This window comes from Triticum aestivum, chromosome 5D, assembly GCF_018294505.1.
Source record: "Triticum aestivum cultivar Chinese Spring chromosome 5D, IWGSC CS RefSeq v2.1, whole genome shotgun sequence".
NCBI classification, from domain to species: domain Eukaryota; kingdom Viridiplantae; phylum Streptophyta; class Magnoliopsida; order Poales; family Poaceae; genus Triticum; species Triticum aestivum.
The window spans coordinates 558,695,334-558,719,082 of NC_057808.1; the positions used below are offsets into that span (position 1 = coordinate 558,695,334).

A 23,749-nucleotide genomic window follows, 5' to 3' on the forward strand; every position below is an offset into this window, starting at 1 on the left:
ATAAATAACACCATGGCAAGTCTGCTGAAAACAGCGTCAGTCCGGGTTAGTTCCATTCAAATCATGCAAGTTAGAGTCCAAAACAAGGGCAAAAGTGTTTGGAAAAGTAGATACGACGGAGACGTATCACACACCGAAACGATAGAATAGCCCCTTGAAGAACTTGACGGCCGACTGTGCTGTCACCTTTCTCACTGCCTCCACCTCCGGCCACTTTGTGAACTTGACGATCGCAATGTACAAGTACTCAAAGCCCCCGACAGCACAGGGAAAGGGGCCTAGTATGTCGAGACCCCAGACCGAGAATGGCCAGGAAAGAGGGATTGTCTGAAGAGCTTGAGCTGGTTCATGAAGCTTCTTTGAATAGAACCGGCATGCTTCACACTTGGTTACTAGTGCCGTTGCATCCTGGAGGGCTGTGGGCCAGAAGAAACCTTGCCGGAATGCCTTGCCGGCAAGGGCCCTCGACCCTATGGGGGAGCCACATATACCTCCGTGTATCTCTGCCAACAACTCCAGTCCTTCCTCCCGGGGGATGCACTTCAATTTCACACCGTTTGGTCTTTTCCTGTACGGACCGTCATCGACGAACTGGTACATGGCAGACCGATGGGCTACTTTCTCCGCTTCTTCCTGCTCCTCAGGAAGTTGCCCTGTTTGGAGGAATCAGACGGTATGTTGTACCCATGCCAGAGCCTGGGGCTCGACGGATAGGACCAAAGGCATTTCCTCTGCCATGGGAGCGACCGTCTCCACAGCCTGGGCTTGACGCCCTGCCGGAGTCTGTCGCCCCATGGCAGGCTCGGCGTCCCTGGCAACGTCCTTGCCGGCGGCTCCTGGGAGCTCGGCAGGAAAGTACTTGCCGGGGCCTGATTTCCTGCGCTTGTTCTGCTCTGTTCATGGTTCAACGGATGTTTGAGTTAACCGAAGCACAAAGGTACCTGGTTCCACAGGTAGTTTGAGGGCAGCGCATTTCAACAGGTAGTCGGCGGTGTCGTTCTCCACTCGGGGAGCATGCTCCGCCTGTATACCGTCGAAACGCTCCTCCAGCTTCCTCACCTCATCTACATAGGCCTCCATCAACGGGCTTTGATAATCTTTGTTAATTTGCTTGACGACGAGCTGTGGATCACCCCTGACGATGAGCTTCTTGATTCCGAGGTCTGCCGCGATCCTGAGACCGGCGAGCACACCCTCGTATTCAGCAATGTTGTTCGTTGACATCTCCCTGGGAAAATGCATCTGGACCACGTACTTGAGGTGCTCTCCGGTTGGTGCGACGAGCAGCACACTAGCACCAGTGCCTTGCAGCAAGAAAGCCCCGTCAAAGTACATAACCCAGTTGTGACTTGTTTCCTTGCCGGGGAGAGTGGTCTCCTGGGTCTCTTCGTCAGGGGTTGAGGTCCATTCTGCAATGAACTCCGCCAGGACTCTACTCTGGATTGTCGAGGTGCTCTCGAACTTCAACCGAAAGCTCGATAGTTCCAAGGCCCATTCCACAATCCTCCTAGTTGCGTCTGGGTTATGTAATATCCGTTGCAACGGGAAGCGGGTGACGACGGTGATCTCGTGGGCTCAGAAGTAATGACGCAGCTTCCTCGAGGCCATAAGGAGGCCTAAGAGCAATTTCTGCATGCCGGAGTACCTTGATCTAGCTCTTGTGGTTTAGGCGCAACCAGTATCGGCATAGAGGAGAGGTACTTCTTCAGATCCTGCAGCGCCGCTTCGGCTTCTGGGGTCCATTCCATTGGGCCTGCCTTTTTCAAGATTTTGAAAAGGGGAGAGCGCGCTCGGCAGACTTGGAGATGAATCTGCTCATGGCGGCAACGCAGCCAGTGAGCCGACGCACGTCCTTGATCCGCCTAGGCGCCTCAATCTGCTCAATGGCCTTGATCTTGTTCGGGTTCGCCTTGATCCCCCGCTGTGACACAAAGAACCCGAGAAGCTTGCCGGACGGAACACCGAAGACACACTTCTCAGGGTTCAGCTTGAGGTTGATCTTGCGCAAATTTGCAAATGTATCTTCCAAATCTTGCACAAGTGTCGCCTTGTCCTTGGTTTTGACCACTATATCATCCACATAGGCTTCCATATTTCTATGCAGCTGGGGCTCAAAACCAATTTGGACTACTCTTGCGAACGTCGAGCCAACACTCTTCAACCCGAAAGGCATCCGTAAAAAGCAATACGTACCACATGGGGTGATGAATGTTGTCTTCTCTTCGTCTTCTCTCGTCATGAAGATCTGATGGTATCCTGAGTAGGCGTCGAGGAACGATAACAAATCGCACCTGGCCATGGAGTCAACAATCTGGTCGATGCGCAGCAATGGGAAGGGGTCTTTTGGACAAGCCTTGTTGTTATCCGTGTAATCGATACACAGCCTCCACTTCCCATTCACCTTGCGCACCACCACCGGATTGGCCAACCATGTCGGATGGAGTACTCCCCTCACCAAGCCTGCCGCTTCTAACTTTATGATCTCTTCCATGATGAACTCTTGCCACTCCAAAGCTTGCTTCCCGACCTTCTGCTTGACGGGTCGCGCATGGGGGCAGACAGCAAGGTGGTGCTCAATCACCTCCCTGGGAACGCCGGGGATGTCGGATGCTTGCCATGCAAACACGTCGACATTCACCCGCAGGAAGGTGACGAGCGTGCCTTCCTATTTGTTTTCAAGGGAGGAACTTATGGTGAAAGTTCCCCCCGTGCCATCCTCCTTGACGAACACCTTCTTGGTCTCTGGTCGCGCAGCTCTGGATTTCTTGCTCTTGCCGGTGGAGCTCTCTGGCACGTCCTCGACGGGAGCACAGCACTCCGAAGAGGTGCGCTTGCCGGAGTGGATGCGAGAGGTCTTGCCGGTCTTCCCCCCCCCCCCCCCCCGGGGGGGGGGGGGCTTCGGCGGCAGGAGCAAGCGCCTTGGTGGCGGTCGCTGCAACTGCCTCCCGGTAGAGTTGGTCAGCGTAGATCAGCGCATCCTTCTTGTCGCAGGGGACAATGATGATAGTCATCGGTCCAGGCATTTTCAGCCTGTTGTAGGCGTAATGTGACGCCGCCATGAACTTGGCTAGCACCGGGCGGCCGAGGATCCCGTTGTAGGGCAAGGGGATCTCGGCTACGTCGAAGACAATCTTCTCTGTCCGGTAGTTCAGCTCGCCTCCAAACGTCACAGGCAGCGTGACCTTACCCTTCGGCTGGCTCCTTCTCGGGTTGACCCCTTGAAAAGTACCTGTCTCTTCGAGGTCTCTGTCGGGAATTTGCAGCCTCTTGATCACAACAGGCGAGATCAAGTTCAGACCGGCCCCGCCGTCAACTAGCATTTTCGTCACCTTGAGCTTGCGTATTGTTGGCGAGACCAACAACGGCAAGCACCCGACCGCAGTTGTGCAATCAGGGTGGTCCTCGGCGTCAAAAATGATAGGCATGCTGGACCACTTCAATGGCCTTTGTGCATCGAGTGATGGCTCCGCTGCTGCGACTTCATGCGCCCACTGTTTGAGCTGGCGGTGAGAAGGTGTGCAGCAAGGCGCCATCGTCGACGCACATGGCCTCCATAGCTTTCTGGAACTCTTGCTCGCCGGACTCATCGTCCTCGTCATGACCGTCCTCTTCCTACTTCTTGTCGCGGCCCCGAGCGGGCCTCTCTTGCTGGCTATCCTTGTCGCGGCGACCCCCTCGGCCGCCATGCTTTTTGCCGGATCCCTCGGCACCATCCTGACCCTTATCCTTGTCCCGCCGTTTTTATTCAGCCTTTTGCTTCTTAGCAAGTAGCTCAACTTGTCGGCAGTTCTGGAGGTCATGGCCCTTGGTGCGGTGGATCTTGCAGTATTGCTTGTCGGAGCCTCCGGGCTTGTCGGCAGCCGCCAAGGCCCGGCAGGCGGCGCACCCGGTAATTTCCTTGTCGGGATCGTCTTCCCTAGCCTTCTTGGCAGCGCCGGTGTCCTCGGATGCCTCGACGGCAAGCACCGTCTTGCTCTTGCGCTTCTTGTTGCGGCGTCGACCCTTCCTAGCTGGGGTGGCCGCGTCTTCGTCTGTGGAGTCGGTTTCCGCGCCGGCGCCGTCGCCGGGGTACTTCCTTCCTTCTTCAGCTCGAGCACACCTTGTTCATCGCCAGCTCTTCACGCATCTTGCGGTTGCGCACATTCTGGTGGAATGCGCTGATCACGGCGGTGGGATGAACATCTGGGATGCTGTACTGCGCCCGGCTGAATCTCTGGATGTACTTGCGCAGGGTTTCTCCTTCCTTTTGGGGGATGATATGCAAATCGCTGGCCTGGCCATGAGCTTGGTGCCCCCCCGTAAAGACACCGACAAACTCATGGCACAGATCCGACCAAGAAGAAATATAATCCACTGGCAAGTGCATCAACCATGACATGACATTTGGTTTAAGTGCCAACTGGAAGTAATTGGCAAGCACCTTGTCGTCGCGTGCCCCAGCAGCTTGCATGGCGATGGTAGAGATGCTGAGGAACTCCGATGTATGGGTCTTGCCGTTGTACTTCTCACGGACGTCGGGCTTGAATGTGCAGTGGGAGGGCCACTGGAACTGCCGCAGCTCGCGGGTAAAGGCTGGGCAACCCACCTCGTAAGGTAGGCCGCCAGAGCCCCGCGGTGTTGGGTGGTCAACAGCGGGCCCTGCCCGCCTATCAGACTGGTGGCGTGCGTCACGCCGGCGCTCGATGGTGGTTCGAGCGTCTTCATGGGCTCACTCCCGAAGAACTTGGCGCTGATCGCGGTGGGTCCGTGGGTCGGACAACGCTACGGAAATGTTATCACAAGCGTCATCATGACGGACCGACATCCGCGGTGGTTGATGTGGAGGAGGAGAGTGCACCGTGGCCGCGGCTCCTCCGGTCCTTCCACCGCTGGCGTGCGGTGGATCGGCGGAGCGCCGACCTGAGGGCCCTGCCGGACGTGGCTCATCCTTGTTGGCGACGCCGACGAGGCTCCTGATGGTGGCCCTCCACTCATCAATCTTCTCCACAGCAGGAGAGAAATCGAGGAGCAACTGCACGCCCGCCAAAGCTTCTGCTGGCGCCGGTGGTGGCGAAGGCTGCGTGGACCGTGATGCACTTCTATTTCTAACCATGTTAGAAGGAGCCCTATCATGGCCCGACGGCTGTGCGCCATGTTCGCCAGCGTCTCGGTGCGCATGTTGGCCTTCTACGTCTCGTGAGTGGCGCACAAAACTCTTCCTACGACGGCGGCCGGGGTCACCAGCGGGGTGGCGCTGCTCGTCGCGCACAACCTGGGATGAACGCATCGTGGGCGCCAGCGTAGGCGTCCTGGAAGTCGCCGTAGCGCCCGTGGATGGCACGGCGCCACCCTTGGAGGGCCCCGCTCCGCCTGCGGGGGGGCTAGCTCCGTCATTGGATTTGGTGGCGTGCGGCCCGTCGCCTTTCGCACGAGCGATGCCGCTCGCTAGGCTCTGGCTGCCAGAGCGGCGTGGGTGTTCGCGGGCCGCGCCTTGGCTTCCGCCCGCGCTCGCCTCGCCGCTCGTCCGCGCTGGTGCGGCGGTTCGGCTGCCAACGAACCGATCGCCGTGATCGCCTTCTTCTTGGGAGCCATGGCGATGGAGAACTGCTAAACTGCCGCTAGACCAGATTCTCACAACTGCGCCCCCTACCTGGCGCGCCAAAGATGTTGGCGGGAAACGGCACCTATGGGATCACTGGGACCCCTACTACGGTCGGAGGGCGCGGGGTTGCAAGGAGAGCAGGTCCAGGGGCAAGCACACATATCGTTTACCCAGGTTCGGGCCGCGAGGATGCGTAAAACCGTAGTCCTGCTTTTGGTGTATATTGGGGTGTTCTTGAGCTCTCGAACTAGCTACGATGCGTGCCTTGTTCAAAGAGCCGAATCCCTCTCCAGTATGCCTCGGGCCTCCTTTTATAGCCAAAAGGGTTCGCCACAGTGGCACACAGGAGGTGGAAAGGCGTACAGTGTCTAAGCTTATCGCTTGTCATTACGGGACAAGGTGCATTCAATGCGCCCCTTAGGTCTCCCGTTGCTTTATCGGGAGTGGTAGCGAGGCCCGTCCCGTCCGTCGCCGCTCCGCCTTGTTCCGACACGCATCCAGGCCAGCGGGGCATGCAGCGCCACGCACGCTGGTAGGCTGCTGAGATGGCGCGTCGGTAGGGTTCACGAAGGTCTGCATGTCACCACGCAGGTGCTTGTTGAGTTGGCCTTGGGGCCGCACGTCGCCACGCTGGTGCTCGCCTGGCTGGTTGGGCTGGCAGCTACATGGGAACGGCGGTGGAACTTTGGCACGTGCGGGCCTGGCTGTGGACCCGCTGGTGTCTTCGGCATGGGTCTTGCCGGGCCCCCGGCAAAAGGCCTCGTGGTCGTCCCCGGCAAGGGTCTTGCCGGGTGTCTCGCGGATCTCCTCGGCGAGCGCCTTGCCGAGGATCGTCGTCTTCTGGTCCTCCATTGACCTTGTGTGTTTATGATCTTGACGAAGATCTGTATGCCACCATGGAGGTGCCTCCCAAGCCTTGGTTTCAATGGGCTTGATGATGTTGGAAACCTTGTGCTCAAGGGCGGCGCGCTCTACTGGCGTTGGGTAAGTTGCCCCGGCAAGGCTCTTGCCGGGGCTGCGGAGGCTGCCCTGGCAAGGGTCTTGCCGGGGAGCGTCCACCTTGCCCTCTTGCTTCTCCCGTCTCTGGTCTTGGCGTTGCTTCGAGCGCCTTGCGCCTTTGACTTCCCTCCTCTGCCTTGTCGAGTGTGGCCACAGGCGTGGCTCTGACTGCCCGTGCACAAGTAAAGGGGTACAAAGGAGTGCCCCTACTTTTGTACACCGACAAGAGGCTCACCACGGTGGTGCCGGCGACGAGATCGGCGCGGGCGATCGACGGCGGTGAAGACGGGGACGGAACATGACGGACCGCTAAACCTAGACAAATATTGAGGAAAATGGAGTTTGGAGGTCGAGCTTGGAGAGGAGAAAGCTTAAGTAGTTTGGCTCAGGAATTTCATCGAACACCTCATGTGCCTAGGAGGTGAGCTAGAGCACCACAAAGCCCTCCCCTCGCCGGCCAGAAAAAACAGAGCAATGTGGAGTGCTCTGCTAGCCGGCGAGGGGGTATATATAGGCACATCATTGGTCCCGGTTCGTGGCTGGAACATGGACTAAAGGACAACCTTTGGTTCCGGTTCACTCCACCAACCGGGACCAATGGTGGTGGGCTAGGAGCGAGGCACATTGGTCCCGGTTCGAGCCTCGAACCCGGACCAAAGGTGCCAGATGAACCGGGACCAATGCCCCACGATGGCCCGGCCGGCCGCCTGGCCTCACGAACCGCGACCTATGCCCCATGGGTCGCGGTTCTGGGCTGAACCGTGACTAATGGGTTTGCCCGGCCTGAACTAAAACCCTGTTTTCTACTAGTGTATTGAACAAGGGACTCTTTCAAGTTACTCTCTTTTACCCGGTTAGAGTTGGGAAAAATAAATACGTTCCACATATTTTAACTAGGGTATAGTAGTTAAGAAATTCTAATATTAGATTGACTCACAATTAACGATAACACATCATATGAACTTTTATGGAAAGCCTACCCACCACATGATCTTCTGGTAGAATAGAAGGACGTATTTTTTACCCTAGATGCATTCTTGTACGCATCGTCAAGATCACATCTCGTTCTTGTAGACGCGCAATTAAGTAGAAGGTTAGTCCTACTCTTTCCGGTTTGATTGGTCGACTCGATTTTGTTAGAACTCAAGTAAGGAACATATTGTTACCATGCAAGTCTTTTACATCGCAAATCGGTTACTCAGTACATCTATAATCCATGTGATATTTGAGCTCAGTACCAAAAACACTCATCCTTAGGGTTTCTGCCTTCCGCCGCCGCCGCAGGTCCGCCTCCTCTCCGGTGGCCCTAGGGCCATGGGGCACGGTGGATCTCGGCAAGGGCCGGCGGGAGGGCTCCGTTTTTAGTCGTTTCTTTCAGTTTTGCTAGGGTTTGTGTCCTGCTCAGGAAGACGAGACGGCGGCGGCTCCCTGAAGATGGAATAAAGGTCTTCCCGCCTAGTCCCCGTTCCAGCGGCGCGTCTAGCACCGTTGGTGGGCGTGTGGAGGTGTGTCTCCGGCGGATCTATCTTTGGTGGATTTGCTCTGATCTCGTCGTTGTTCGTCTACGTTCGCGTGTCTTCGGATTGGATCTTTCTGATCTACGTTATTCTTCATCTGCGGCGGTTGCTGTTCTGGTGCGCTGGTCCTACGGGGCCTTAGCACGACGACTTCCCGACTGTCTACTACAACAAGTTGTGCCCGACTCCGGCGATGGAGGGGCGATGACGGCGGTGCGCCTTCGGCGGGCCTTCGGCTCGCTTCAGTGCTGGTAGTCGTCGCTAGGTGGTCTATGGATCTGGATGTAATTTTTATTATTTCTGGTATTTGTTGTACTACCATAATTGAAGATTAATAGATCAGAAATTTTCTCGCAAAAAAAAAACACTCATCCTTGTCATTTCAACCTAGACCATTAAAGTTCCCTTTTCTTCCATGATTTTGGCACTTAAGGGATTTAAAATATATTGCCTGGTAATAATTAATCGTGTGTGTTATATTCTCTAGTAAGCTAATTTTGGCTTGCAGGATCAAGCGGGGGGAAATTGGTGGCTGCAAGTGGGAGGCAATTATGTGGGGTATTGGCCATCATCCATCTTCTCCTACTTGGCAGATAGTGCCTCTACCATCATGTGGGGTGGCGAGGTATTTTCACCCGATGCCGGCCAAACTTCCACACATATGGGCAGTGGACACTTCCCGAATGAAGGGTTTGCTAAGGCGAGTCACATCAAGAACATTCAAGTGGTAGACTCCTCCAACTTTCTCAATCCCCCAAGTGATGTGGGCTTGATAACTGAGCAGAACAACTGTTATAATGTGCAAAGTGACACCTATGGCGACTGGGGCACTTACATCTACTATGGTGGCCCTGGCAATAACCATAACTGTCCATGACGGGTTCCAGTTTAGTAATACAATGCTTAATGCATTACTTGTGGCTTAATATGAAAAAATTACTTGTTGTGTGTATGGCCGAATTCAGAAGAGGCGTGATCAAGCATTATAAGCTCACAACATATGTATTCATATTTCACCGCATGATTGGAAATATATGGAATAAGCAGTTTTTATCATTTGTTATTACATTTATATAGGAACTGCAGCTAAATATTCTATATTGATAATATTGTTTGTAAGGATAAGCATATTTACATCCATGAGTAGAGACACGAGCAAAAAGATTTTTTGGAGCTCAAAATAATTGTTTTCCTCAAATAAATAAATATAATTGTGTTTATCACTAGAGTTTAAAGATACATTAAGAAAATAATATTGACCAAGAAAATTTCTCTCTCTCTCAATGCAACTAATTTTTCCAAATGGGGACTTGTTCGTCTATAATTAAACATTTTTCTTCTCCATGGACTTAGTTTCTGCTAAACAAGAAAATATAGTCTATCATTCTACATGGAGTAATGCGATGTTGAGGAAGCTTTCTACTCTTAATAGACAATGCCCTCACAATTGTGAGGCCTACTAGTCTAGTTTTTTCCTAAAAAAACTAGTGAGTTATATGAAGACAATATATATTCTAGTTCGTTACATAAACTTCTATGTGGGAACTTCTAGATTTCTAATTTGGACCACTAAAACAACAATTCTAGCATTGTACTTGCAAGCGCTTGAATTTAGGAAATGTTTATACTTGAAAACCAGGTATTTTAGATTCAAGAGTCTATAATACCAACTTCGCAATGTTTGAATGGTTTGTCTTGTCGATGCAAGGAAAATGGTCCATCTGGGGTTTGCAATGGTCATATAGAGAGAAGAACCTTGCTTATTGATGCCCGTTAAGATCTGGTTTCGACAGAAAAAAGGTTTCGTACCTTTTTGTTAAGGAGTGACCCTGAGTTATCGAAACCATAAGAGGATGTGCACTACGATAGTGGCTCCAACAAGCTTTTGCGAAAGAATAAATTCTAGTTTTGTAACCGGACCTTAACAACCTTATGGTTGTAAACACTTCGAACTAAAACATGGATGGGTATACGGACTTGATTCTTACAACCATATATTTGCGCTAGGGGTCATGATGGTTTTGATTTGTGTTATGTAAGACACCTGTTAAGATGTGCATGTGACAGGATGAAGTGGGGATGTGTCAAAATTACGTCTTGACCAGTGCACACCTGCATCAAAAGTCAGTTGTCCAATCGCAGGCCCCTACCATCGCGTTGGGTTACCCGGTTATGAAGAATACTAGATGACCCATTGCGTCAATTGGCATACAGACCAACTGCAATCTGCAAGTTAAGCAAACTATATGAAACATAAAATGGAAGACAAGTGAACTATTTCAAGAGACAAACTATCCGACCATCACTCGGAAGTTAAACGAACTATTTGAAACATAAAGCGAAAGTTAAGTGAATCGACAAATTATAGGCTAGACGTTAAAGAAACTACTTGAAGGTTTATTAGAAACGTGAAAAGGAAGTTAATTGAACTACTCGAAGGATGTTTATTTTGAATGGTCTGAAAACAATTTTGCTTCCAGGTAGACTACCATGTCCGAGTACCACAAAACTTAGCCCAGGTAGAAAATTTGTTTTCTTTGTCATAACGGGTATCCCCTTCCTTCAGTGGGTTTCGCTGCCATAGCAACACCTTGGGAGGAAACTCGGCTGGGCAAGTCGACAAGACCACACGGCTTCCAAAATAGGGGTAGATGCTCGAACCAAAACAACTGGCGAGGCTAAATGGCATCGAAAAGAAGGGCAGGCATTCGCATAAATGCCATACAGGTAGGGCCAGGAATGTCAACATAGACTATAGACATAATGTTATCGTAAAAATCAATGCTCTTAACAAGCATATCATCATCACTTTAATCATAAAGATTATCATGTTTATTCCAATCATACAACCAGAAGCTCAACCAGACAAAAGCCAGGCTGGAAACAAGCAAGTCGAGAACAGGAAAAAAGCCGACCAACCACAGCACCAGACACCAATGTCCCGAAAAAAATAAGCAAACCTTATACCGAACGGCCATGGAGGCACAAGACGACTGCAATGCGAGCCGACCAGACCCCACGATGAGTACATGCGCCGAACCTCACCAAGCGATTAGGCAAAGAGACACTGAAAAGCAGAACAAACATTCGCAAACATACTAGACGGGCAGAGCCAGGAGCAGTAACAGGGACTACAGAAATAGTGTCACAATAAAAAGCAATAACTTCATCACTTGAATCATAAAAGATAATTGGGCTAACCACCCTTTCTGGCCGTATTTGCGTTGGTCATTTGCGGTAGTCCCGCACCATGAGTTATTGTCGTGATCATTGATAGTAAAGATGATCCACTGTGCCAATGGTGCACAGACCAACTGTAGCCCATAAGTCGAAGACCACTGTGGGTAAATAACAAAGACAAACTCCAGGTCGGATGTTAAATGACCTCTTGAAGGATTTTTTTCCTAAACTATTTGCAAATGGTTATGGTCACACTGCATTCCTAATTGCCTTGTCGAAGATCATTGCCCATAGATTTTTCTTCACGATTTACTTTTGATAACGTGAGACTCCGTTCATGATGGGTTTTTCCCCCAATCGTCTGCCACTGTGCAAACACCAACTAAAATTAGAAGTTAAGCAAGCGACCCATTGCACCACTTGCGCAGAGACCAACCACATCCCGTAAATTAAGTAAACTGCTTGAACCATTTGAAAAGGAACAAACTCGACTATCCCTCTCAGAGGACGACTGGTAATGGGCCTAGTGTGTACTCAGTTCCTTATGCGCATGGCACCTAAGATTGGCTTCCTGGTTGTCCGTTGTATCTGGTGCACTAGATATTCTACTGTGACGATCTAGCCCGACGGGGTGCTTTGGGACAACTTCTCGGACTTATGACACGAACTCTCTCAAGTCATCAATACCCTTGTGACATAGATGAAATCTGACCTAACCCCATTCATTCTAGTTTTACTAACATTGTGCATGCATTTTGCAAATGAAGATTATTTAACAAAAAAAAGACAACAAAAGATATGGTCGCACTTGGGTTTTGCCTCGAGGGCACAACGGAGCACGTATGTGGTTTATAAATCATACTCCTACATGCTTATACATAGGTCATTTTAATTCTTGTTTTCGCGATGGCAAGCTGACGGTGGCCAAGGCTGGTCTATCTCATTTCGGTGGTGGCTACAAAGGGGCTTGCCTATCAGACCTTGTTTTCCTTTGCTCGAATGGTCGAAATTAAGAGTCTATTCCGTGCTGCCCGGGCACTGTGGCTCCTAGATTGCTGTCTGCTCAGATGGTGGGAATTGTTGGGTCTGTCCACTCGCATACCAGTTTTTGATATATACATTGGTCTCTCCGGTGCATGTCGGTTTTCGATGGGTACATTGGTCTTTCCACTCGCATGTCGGTTTTGGATGGGTACATTGGTCTTTCCACTCGTCACGCCATATGACCCGAACAATCGGAATCGTGCAAGCCCCACCTGAAACTACAGGCGTAGATGGAAGCCAAGTGATCAGACCAAATGATTCAGGATAATGGGAGAGGGCGATGGGTGAGAACATGCAATTGCATACACCAACCGGCAAGGCCAAAATTTCCAAAGGCCGATCATAGATTCCAAAACATGCCATCCGACCATGCGCAGCGTCCAAAGGTTGGCCAGACATGCCAAAACACGCCATCCGGTCAGACCACAACGTCGAAAGGCTGTTATCGATTTTCCATCTTTCCTTCTGTGATTTTGTTATCAAAGGACGTTATCATGCATAAGAAAATATGGCCCGTTGGCCAAAATCAACTGCAACCAGGAAATAAGAATGGCTAATAAATGTTGGGCATTGGTATGAATAAGAATAAGAATACACATTTGTGAATGAACATGAAGAAGCAACGGACATGTTAACAAATAGAAATGTAAATATCCCTGCCTCATGACAAGTGCTCTATCGCACTGGCAGGAAGACAGCGGTGACATTGCAGCAACAGGCAGAGGGCGCCGAGGCCCTCTTCGCCCACGTATGGTTGGTTGTGGCCTGGGCCATTCACATCACTTTAATGACATGTGGGGTCGTGAGGAGCTTGGTTGGCCGTCTTTATTTGCATATGGTTAGGCCACTGTGCTACATGCTTGCGCCTTGCGCACCACTTTTACCCGGGTCCTAGCTGCCCGAATTGTTGGCGTCACAGACTCGTCCGGCTCGCACCCATGTGACATATTGAACAAACAGAAACCGCCTCCTCTCGACGCTAGCCCCACTAGGGGATTAAGCGAACAATAAGGACATATGTTTTTCCACACTTACATTGCCATATGATCCATGGTTAGGATAGCCGATCGCAGTCCCGAAAGGATGAACCGCAGAACAAGTCCACAGTCCATCAGTGTAGAGAGACGACAAGGGTGGCTAGGGTCCAAGAGGCGCCACTTCATCCTTTCAGTCGCGCGCGAAAGCATCAGGTGTCAGCACGCCATTGAGCTGGCATTGGCTATGGCACCAGCTAATGTGAGTGCACCATCATCGATGCTAGCCTGGCTCCCATATCTGGCCGGCTCGCATGAGCGAAACAGCCCGGCAAGGGGAGAATAACACCGACAAGGTGACCGGCCTGGTTGCATGTGCTGACTTGTTGGGACAAGAATAAACAGCAACCCATACTACATTTACATGTTGGATTCACGAAAGCAGTAAGCATACACAGAGGACAAATGGATTGGCACGCTCCAGTGTCTAGCTTTAAAGCAAAACTCATCCAGTGATATGAGTGTCTAGATTTAAAACAAAACTCATCTAGTGATATGAACACCGCTTATCGACACCCTACATTACAACACAAATATGCAAGGCATAAGTAAGCGGCATACAAAAGCACCACGGCATGCATAAAATTGGTATCGACCTGAATTGGCTGATCTATAGAAGCTCCCAACCTTACTAGTTACATCCAATCGCCTCCCTATGGATCAAGGTAGCATCAGCCGCCAACTACTGACAGAGAGGATTTATTGTAGCAAATCCAGAAGAGACGATTTCCACTGGACTTTGTATGGCAAAGGGAAACGTATTGCTTAGCGGCAGCTGGGATGATTCTTCAGAAGCATGACGGTTCTGTCATCTTTGCAGCATACAGGTAACTTTTTTTACTGCAATGATGCGTTGGAAGCAGAGATTCATGCTTTAATGCAAGGTATGGCTCTAGCTATCCAACACTCTGAGTTTCCAGTCTTGGTGCAATCAGACTCTTCACAAGCACTTTCAAATATTTCAAGTACTTCACTGGACATATCCGCATCTGGTCACCTTTCCTTGGAGATTAAAGCTTTAATGGCTGATAGGGAGTTTATTCCACAGAAGATACACAGGGATCAAAATAGACTTGCAACCACTTCTGTGTGGTTACTTAGAGGGCCCCCATGTACTGAGGATTTCTTACCTCGTGATTGTAACTTGATAATTTTGGAATAAAACTCCTTTTCCCCGCAAGAAAAAAATAACAAGTTCAGCAAGCAACGAGCAACACACTTAGCAAACATTCTTTATATGTATCCGTCCAAGCGTAGTTCATCCTAAGAGAATAGAATCAGAGAAGAGAACCACTCAACATAAAAGTAAAAGAAAGGTCCTTAGCAGAGGGAAGTAGAAATTGTGATACATTTTTGGTTCAGCTCTCAAGAATTTAACACGTTGAAAACATAATTTCACATAGATCACTGAAATTTGTCTTTTCCACACAATAATAACTTAATGGGTTTGTCTAGGGCACATCTAGATGTGGGATAGTTATTACACATCTAAGTGACTCAATCAACATAAAAAACAAAAACAAAAAAGAAAGTACCCACACGAATCTCGGCATAAAAAATCAATGACATAGAACTTAGATGTTCTTTAGCAAAACTGTAATAAAAACGTGAACTTGGGATATATGGCGATTTTTTCCTGAGACAACCTTCCTTCCTTTTCGTAATTTTCAAAATAATAGTGATGCTGAGCGAGACTATGCGTGCCTTATCCGAGTGTAGACTTTGCAGACCACCATGTCTCCTTTCTTCACGCTCTGATAGTCGCCGACGTGATACCAGTGCATCACCCACACTATATGCTTCTACTCATCGCCATACCAGATCCACAACATGAAGGTCTCTCTCCATCCTATATGTCAGTCATCGAACTTACATGGAACTGTATTTACACCCTTGCGCTATACCACACCATTACCTGGATCCGGCTCTAACCTGAAACCTGAAACACTTAATTGGCCTAGATCCACACGCCTTGCAGCGAACGAAAAGGAAATATTTGCTCCAGCAGTCCATTCTTACACCTGCACAAGACACAGTCACACACATCACAACGAAAATGATTACACCGACTAGAAGAAGACAATATTTATTATATGCGCGTCACCTGGAAGACTCCGAAGATTGGTATAGCATACGCCTACTCCTATTTCTACTCTTGTTATGAAACGATCAATTAAAAGGTGAGATCTCGCCCTTTCGTCCACAACTTTGGCCTCAAGGTGTTCCATCATCTCCTTGTCCGTCGCATCAAACCTGAAACCAACCGACATTATCGAACATATCTTGCACTACACATAGGCTACATGAATTACGAATCTGACCGGTGCATTGATCAATCCGTGCATTTCACTAATATAACGCACATCACAACTAAAATCAAAAGAATCCAAAAAGTCCCAACAACAAGAAAATCAGCTGGAATGATCATAAGACTCCATCTGATACGTAGAACCATCACAAGAACATTTACCTGGTTGGTTAAGTCGACGATCTCTTCAACCACGACGCTTGCTTGCTCTAGTTTGATACCTAGTTCCTTCAGCTTATTCATTCGAGGAAGATCCACAAAGTAACCAAACAAATAAGGTATGTTGTTCAGCGAGTAGAAGCGTGGCGTCTAAGCTTACATCACGGATTTAATGAATTAGGAGTATTTGCATCGCAAGGGGAAGGAGAGTGGGCTTACTATATCGTATCCCTATCCCGAGGCGATCACCTCGTGATACGTACACGGCAGCCTTCCCTGCTTTGACACGGGCAACAACTATCTCTCGTTGTCCGATTTCTCTTGTTTTTAAATTCATGAACATTTGTTGTAATTTGTGATTATTTTTCAATTTCATGAATATTTTTTAATACATGAAAAATATCAATTTTGACATTTTTCGGATTAACTAACAATTTTTGATTTCATAACCATTTTTTAAATCATGTTTTCTTAATTTGCGGACGTGTTTACTTTTTCCCACACATTTTCATAACACACCAACATTGTTTTTCAAATTTATGGATATTTTTTGAATTCATGAACAATTTTAGATTTGGGTGCATTTATTTAATTCCCAAAGACTACCTGAATTTATGAACTTTTAAAAAAAGTTGTAAAGTATTTTAATAAAAAAGACGAACATAAAACAAAAAGAAAGTTGAAACCCACCAAATATATTACGTTTTTGCAGTTCAAATACTATATTGGCCTTTCTATGGCCAGCCATATAGTAGATCACAGGGGCAGTGGAGTGCACGATTACTGGACTATGTCTCGGGACCGACTAGTAGATGGGTGCCCCAGCAGGGGCAGCTCACCGACCTGGCTGCGTGACGCATGCACTGGTAGAAAAAGAGGCTTCCATACGCCCTCATTAGTCCCCAAAACAATCGAACCGCGACAAAAGGGGTCTTTAGTCGCGGTTCGAGAGGAAACCCGCGACCAACTATCTGGGCCCAGCGCGCTCGGTCGACAGCTGGCGGACGGGAGGGGCTTTAGTCCCGGTTGGCCTGGCCAACCGGGACTAAAGGTCCCCGAAGGCCTTTAGTCGCGGTTGGCCAGGCCAACCGGGACTAAAGGCCCATCCAGCTGGCGGACGGGAGGGGCTTTAGTCCCGGTTGGCCTGGCCAACCGGGACTAAAGGTCCCCGAAGGCCTTTAGTTGCGGTTGGCCAGGCCAACCGGGACTAAAGGCCCATCCCTATATATAGGACTCAGCTCACTTCACTTCACTCAGCTCACTTCACAATTTTCAGAAGGGGGTGGTGGGTTTGCTTTTGGTTCCTCCTATGCACACAAGGTGTTCGATGAAATGCCCGAGAGCCTGAAACAAACATGATATGAAGTGTCCGAGCCACACTTGAGCTTTCTCATTTATTTTTCCTCCGCGATCGCGGTTAGCAACTTGAACCTTTCATGTGTCATTGATAAAATATGCATGTGTGTAGTTCATTGTTTAATTTGTATTATTTCTAGCTAGTTAGTTTAACAAATGCATGATGGTTAATTATATACTTTATATAATAATAATGCAGATGAATCGGCAATGGATGTACGGTCCCCGACTCTCCGGCGAGTTCACTACGGGTTTGAAAGATTTCCTCGTAGTGGCAAATGCGAACAAGTAGCAAGGTTTTATTATCTGCCCATGTGCTGTCTGTAAGAATCAGAAGGGTTACTCCTCCTCAAGAGATGTTCACATGCACCTGCTTCGGCACGGTTTCATGCCAAGCTATAATTGTTGGACCAAGCATGGAGAAAGAGGGGTTAGAATGGAAGAAGATGAAGAAGGGGATGATATCGATGACAACTATCATGATCATTTCGGTGATACTTTCATGGAGGATGATGCTGAAGGTGGGGAAGGGTTAGGTGAAGGTGAAGAAGAGGCACATGATGAGCCCGCTGATGATCTTGGTCGGACCATTGCTGATGCACGGAGACGCTGCGAAACTGACAAGGAGAGGGAGAATTTGGATCGCATGTTAGAGGATCACAAAAAGCCGTTGTATCCAGGATGCGATAATAGTCTGAAAAAGCTGGGCTGCACACTGGATTTGGTAAAATGGAAGGCACAGGAAGGTGTAGGTGACTCATCATTTGAAAATTTGCTGAAAATGTTGAAGAATATGTTTCCGAAGAATAACGAGTTGCCCGCCAGTACGTACGAAGCAAAGAAGGTTGTCTGCCCTCTAGGTTTAGAGGTTCTGAAGATACATGCATGCATTAACGACTGCATCCTCTACCGCGGTGAATACGAGAATTTGAATGAATGCCCTGTATCACTACTGGAATCAGCTAATTTGCCATCTGCCAGATCTTTGCCGTCTGCTAGCTGACGGCAAAGAAGCTCTTTGCCATCAGCTACACATAAACAGACGGCAAAGAAAAGGCTGACGGCAAAGAAGCTCTTTGCCATCTGCCAGGTCTTTGCCGTCTGCCAGCGGACGGCAAAGAATCTTTGCCGTCCGCTGGCGGACGGCAAAGAGTGTGGTGGCCCCCACCCCCCGCTCGTTTGAAAAAATCCTAACGGCCCACCTCTTTGCCGTCCGCTAGCGGACGGCAAAGAGGCAGAAAGGCGGATGGCAAAGGCTGGCGGACGGCAAAGAGGGCACTTGCCTAACGGCAGGTACCCCCCGCCCGTTACTCACTTCGTCCTCGCCTCGCCCTTCTCCTCCCACCCCGCCGCCGCCGCCGCCCCGTCGCCCCCGCCGCCCCGTCGCCCCGCCGCCCCGGCTCCCCGCCGCCCCACCGCCCCGTCGCCCCCCGCCCCGGCCCCCCGCCGCCCCGCGCCCCACCGCCGCCACGGCCCCCGCCGCCTCCTCCACTGCCCCGCCCCGGCCTCCCGCCCCCATCCCCCCCGCCACCCCGCCTCCTCCACCGCCCCGCCCCGGCCCCTGCCGGCCGGGCCCCCGCCGCCCCGCCCCGGCCCTCCGTCGCCGGCCCCGCCCCGGCCCTCCCCCACAGTGAGCCCCTCCTCCCTTTTTTCTGTTTTTTTGTTTTTTTTTCTTCTGTTTTTCTGTTTTTTTTTTCTGTTTAAGTTTAGGTTTAATTAGTTTAAATAGTTTAGTTTTAATTAGTTTAGGTTTTTAGTTTAGGTTAGTTTAGGTTTAGGTTAAGTAGAAGGGGGAAGAAAAGAAGAAGAAGAAGAAGAAGAGGAGGAGGAGGAGCAGGAGGAGGAGAAGGAGAAGGAGAAGGAGAAGGAGAAGGAGAAGAAGAAGAAGAAGAAGAAGAAGAAGAAGAGGAGGAGGAGGAGGAGGAGGAGGAGGAGGAGCAGAAAGAAGAAGAAGAAGAAGAAGAAGAAGAAGAAGAAGAAGAAGAAGAAGAAGAAGAAGAGGAGGAGGAGGAGGAGGAGGAGGAGGAGGAGGAGGAGAAGGAGAAGAAGAAGAAGAAGAAGAAGAAGAAGAAGAAGAAGAAGAAGAAGAAGAAGAAGAAGAAGAAGAAGAGGAGGAGGAGGAGGAGGAGGAGGAGAAAGAAGAAGAAGAAAAAGAAGAAGAAGAAGAAGAAGAAGAAGAAGAAGAAGAAGAGGAGGAGGAGGAGAAAGAAGACGAAGAAGAAGAAGAAGAAGAAGAAGAAGAGGAGGAGGAGGAGGAGGAGGAGGAGGAGGAGGAGGAGGAGGAGGAGACACCCCGAAGCCCCGACCCCGAAACAGCACCCCGACCCCGACACGGCACCCCGACACCGACACGGCACCCCGACACCTACACGACACCCCGACCCCCGACACGACACCCCGACACCCCGACCCGAGAACCCGACCCCGGACCCCGACCCCGACACCGACACCCCGACCCCGAGCCTGACCCGACACCCCGACCCCGACACCGACACGGCACCCCGACCCCGACCCGGCACCCCGACCCCCGACACCGACACGACACCCCGACCCCCGACACGACACCCCCGACACCCCGACCCCGAGACCCCGACCCCGACCCCGACCCCGACACCCCGACCCCGAGCCTGACCCGACACCCCGACCCCGACACCGACACGCACCCCGACCCCGACCCGGCACCCCGACCCGACACCCCGACCCCGAGACCCCGACCCCGACACGGCACCCCGAGACCGACATGACACCCGACCCCGACACGGCACCCGAACCGACGACCCGACACCCGACACCCGACCCCCCGACACCCCGACACCCCGACCCCGAGACCCCAACCCCGACCTCGACCCCGACCCCGACACCCCGACCCCGAGCCTGACCCGACACCCCGACCCCGACACCGACACGGCACCCCGACCCCGACCCGGCACCCCGACCCGACACCCCGACCCCGAGACCCCGACCCTGAAAAGGTGTTCTTTGGCCTTCCAGAAGCCGACGGGGTCATATATTTGTGAATTATTGGTTAGGTCATATATCTTTCGATTTTGTTATGAAAAACATCATATATAATTGTGTTGATCGGGTAGTTTTAAATGTGCAGTTGTTTCATCGCTGCGAGGTTTGGTGTTCGACGACCTCGCCGTGCGTTTGACGAGCTCTGCCCCTTCGTTCGTGGGTGAGCACAAATGACATGTCCTCCTCCCCCATTAATTATTTGATCTATTCCGATGAAACTTGATAGCTAGATATATATGTGTCTTGAATCATCAGTATGCGTAACCAATATGTGTCTCCCGTTCGAAAGCGTCATAGTTATAAATATGCATGCATTTGCATATTTATAACCTTGATTCTTTCGAATTGTCCAACGCTATCCATGGACAGCCCGAGTATGTTTAGATTGGGTTCGTTTTCCCATATGCTTTGCTCCGGATCCGACGCATAAATTTCGTCAGTGCCTCCCCTGTTGTTCTCCGGGTACACATCCTCTCTGTTTATTGCAGAGACGTGTATCAGGAGAACAGCGGGGAGGTGCTGCCGAAATTTTGCGTAGCATCCGGGGCATAGCATGGGAAAATGAACCCAATCTAAACATACTCGGGTGGGATTAGGACCTATCATTACCTATTAGAGTGTAGGTTGCATGGACGTAATAAAATTGACAAAGTAGATCAACTGATGAATACATACATGGTGAATTATATATATATATATATATATATATATATATATGTTGTGTGTCTAGTAGCTCTGAAAGTCAAGATGAGTGATCGTGCGTGGATGTACACCGGTCACACTGGTCAGAACAAATGGAGCACTGAATGGTTCACAAAAACCAAGGGGTTTGTGCGAGCCACATTTGCAAATGGCCAGAGGAAAACCTGGTGCCCCTGTTTACGGTGCGGCAATTGCGAAAAGAGGACAGAGGCTGAAATGGGCAAACACCTGCAGAAGAGTGGTTTTACGCCCGATTATACGGTGTGGACATTTCATGGTGAGTCTGCCCAACGTGACCGAGCTGAGGTGGATCGTCGTCGCACCGACGAGCATGGTACCGGTATGGAAAACATGGTGCAAGACTTTGATGATGCTTGGGATTCGGACGAGGAGATGGAGGAATCTGCAAAGGCCTTCAATGAAATGTTGGAGTCTTCAAAACGTCCGCTCCATGAGCACACTGAGCTTTGTCAGTTGGATGCCATCTCACAAGTAATGGCTCTGAAGGCTCAGTTCAACTTGGGCAGAGAATGCTACGATGCAATGATGACAGTATTTGGACGCTTTCTACCCAAAGGCCATGTAATGCCTGCAAACCTGTACCAGTCGGACAAAATCCTCCGTGCACTGAAGATGCCCTATGATAAGATACATGCCTGTGAGAAAGGATGTGTCTTGTTTAGGCTTGACTATGCGGACTTGAACTGTTGTCCCATTTGCAAGTCTTCCAGGTATGTTGTGGTAGACAACGGTATGGGTGAGAAGACACAGACCAAAATCCCCGTTAGTGTTCTTCGGTATATGCCAATCGTACCAAGACTTCAACGTCTTTTCATGGTCGAAGAGACAGCCAGACAGATGACATGGCACAAAACGGGCAAAAGAACCGAACTAGATGCAGATGGGAATCTGATGATTGTACACACATCGGATGGTGTTGCGTGGAAAAAGTTTGATGAATTACATGGTGACAAAGCGGCAGATCCGAGGCATCCTCGAGTCGGCATCAGCACGGATGGGTTCAGTGTGTTTGGTATGACGGCAGCCCAATACAGTTGTTGGCCTGTATTTGTCTTTCCACTCAATCTCCCCCCAGGACAGATTATGCAAAGAAAGAACATTTTCCTGACGTTGATAATTCCAGGGCCCAACTATCCGGGGAAAAATATGAATGTGTACATGCAACCGCTTAAGGACGAATTGCAAGAAGCCTGGGATAATGGGTTCAAGACATACGATGCCTATAGCAAACGGAACTTCATAATGCGTGTCTGGTACATGTACTCGACGCATGACTTGCCGGCGTATGCGCTATTCGTTGGCTGGTGTGTGCATGGAAGGTTCCCGTGCCCCACATGCAAGGGAGCTCTTGAGTTTCGTTGGCTTCAGGCCGGTCGCAAGTTTTCTTGCTTCGACATGCATAGAGAGTTCCTGAATCCTCGCCATAAGTTCAGGAAAGACAAGAAGAACTTCATCAGAGGTAGAGTTGTCAAAAACTCTGCACCACATGCATTGACAGGCCAACAGACCCTGGATCAGTTAAACGCTCTCGAGCCAGATCCCAAGCGTCCAGGGTACTTCAAGGGGTATAATTCTAAGCACGCCTGGACTCACAAAACATGCTTATGGGATCTGCCTTACTTCAAAGACCTCCTTTGCCCACACAACATCGACGTGATGCACACTGAGAAGAATATCGCCGAGGCACTTTTTGGTACATTGTTCGGCATAGATGGGAAGTCAAAGGATAATACTAAGGCTAGAGTCGATCTGGAGGCGCTATGTGACAGGCCGTTACAAAACATGAAAGAACCGAAAGGAAAGCACAACTGGACGAAGCCAAAGGCATGGTTCAATCTTGGAAGGCCGGCTATGAGGGAAATTATCTTGTGGGTGAAAATGCAGTTGATGTTCCCCGATGGGTATGCAGCGAATCTACAGAGGGGAGCCAGTCTTGATAAATTGAAGATATTTGGTCTCAAGAGTCATGATTGGCACATATGGATTGAGCGGGTAATGCCGGTGATGTTGCGTGGCTTCATCCCTGAGGATGAATGGCTAGTACTGGCAGAACTCAGCTATTTCTTCCGTGTTCTTTGTGCGAAAGAACTATCGCCTAGCGTGCTAGAAGAAATGGAAGAGTTGGCGCCGGAGTTGATCTGCAAGTTAGAGAAGATCTTTCCACCGGGCTTCTTTAATCCAATGCAACATTTGATTTTGCATCTCCCGACCGAGGCAAGATTGGGGGGGCCCGTGCAAAATCGTTGGTGCTACCCAACTGAGAGGATGCAGAAGACGCTTCGACAAAAATGTAAAAATAAACGTAGAATTGAAGCATCGATGGCTGAGGCATTCATCACTGAGGAGGCGGCAAACTTCGTGACAGCACACTACGAAGCCAAAAATCGTCATTTGCATAATCCGAAGCCTCGGTACAATGCTGACGACCCTAAAAAGGGTGGATCCAACCTCAGCCTATTCAAAGGGAATCTCGCACCAGCCAGTGTTTCAAATCCAGTATCTTTGGATAACGAACAATGGCGGACCATTTCGTTGTATATCTTCAACAACCTGATAGAAGTGCGGCCGTACATCGAGTAAGTTCTCGGTACATAGTTTCGCAACTTCTATTTCCTTTGAACTGCTCTTATTCCTGGATATTTCATACAGTCGATACGTCGCCTTATTCTCGTATGGAGCGGTGATCCAAAAGGATTCTGTCGAAGAGTATGAGCTTCTCGCAAAGCAAGGTGGCGGCTATCCCGGTTTCATCTCTTGGTTCAAACAAACGGTAATTTCTATTAGACTTGTAGGCTAATTTGTAGGCGGCTATCCCGGTTTCATTCGCTAA

General features: G+C 50.0%; 1 protein-coding gene across 1 annotated transcript in view; it reads left to right on the forward strand.

Moving 5' to 3' along the window:
• LOC123121225 (uncharacterized) overlaps positions 1–8,974 on the forward strand; it is a 49,217-nt gene extending 40,243 nt beyond the window's left edge. Inside the window, exon 3 of the mRNA XM_044541134.1 lies at positions 8,606–8,974. Within this exon, the coding sequence (XP_044397069.1) occupies positions 8,606–8,974 (369 nt within the window). The remainder of the gene's footprint in view (positions 1–8,605) is intronic.
• The last annotated feature ends 14,775 nt before the right edge of the window (positions 8,975–23,749 follow it).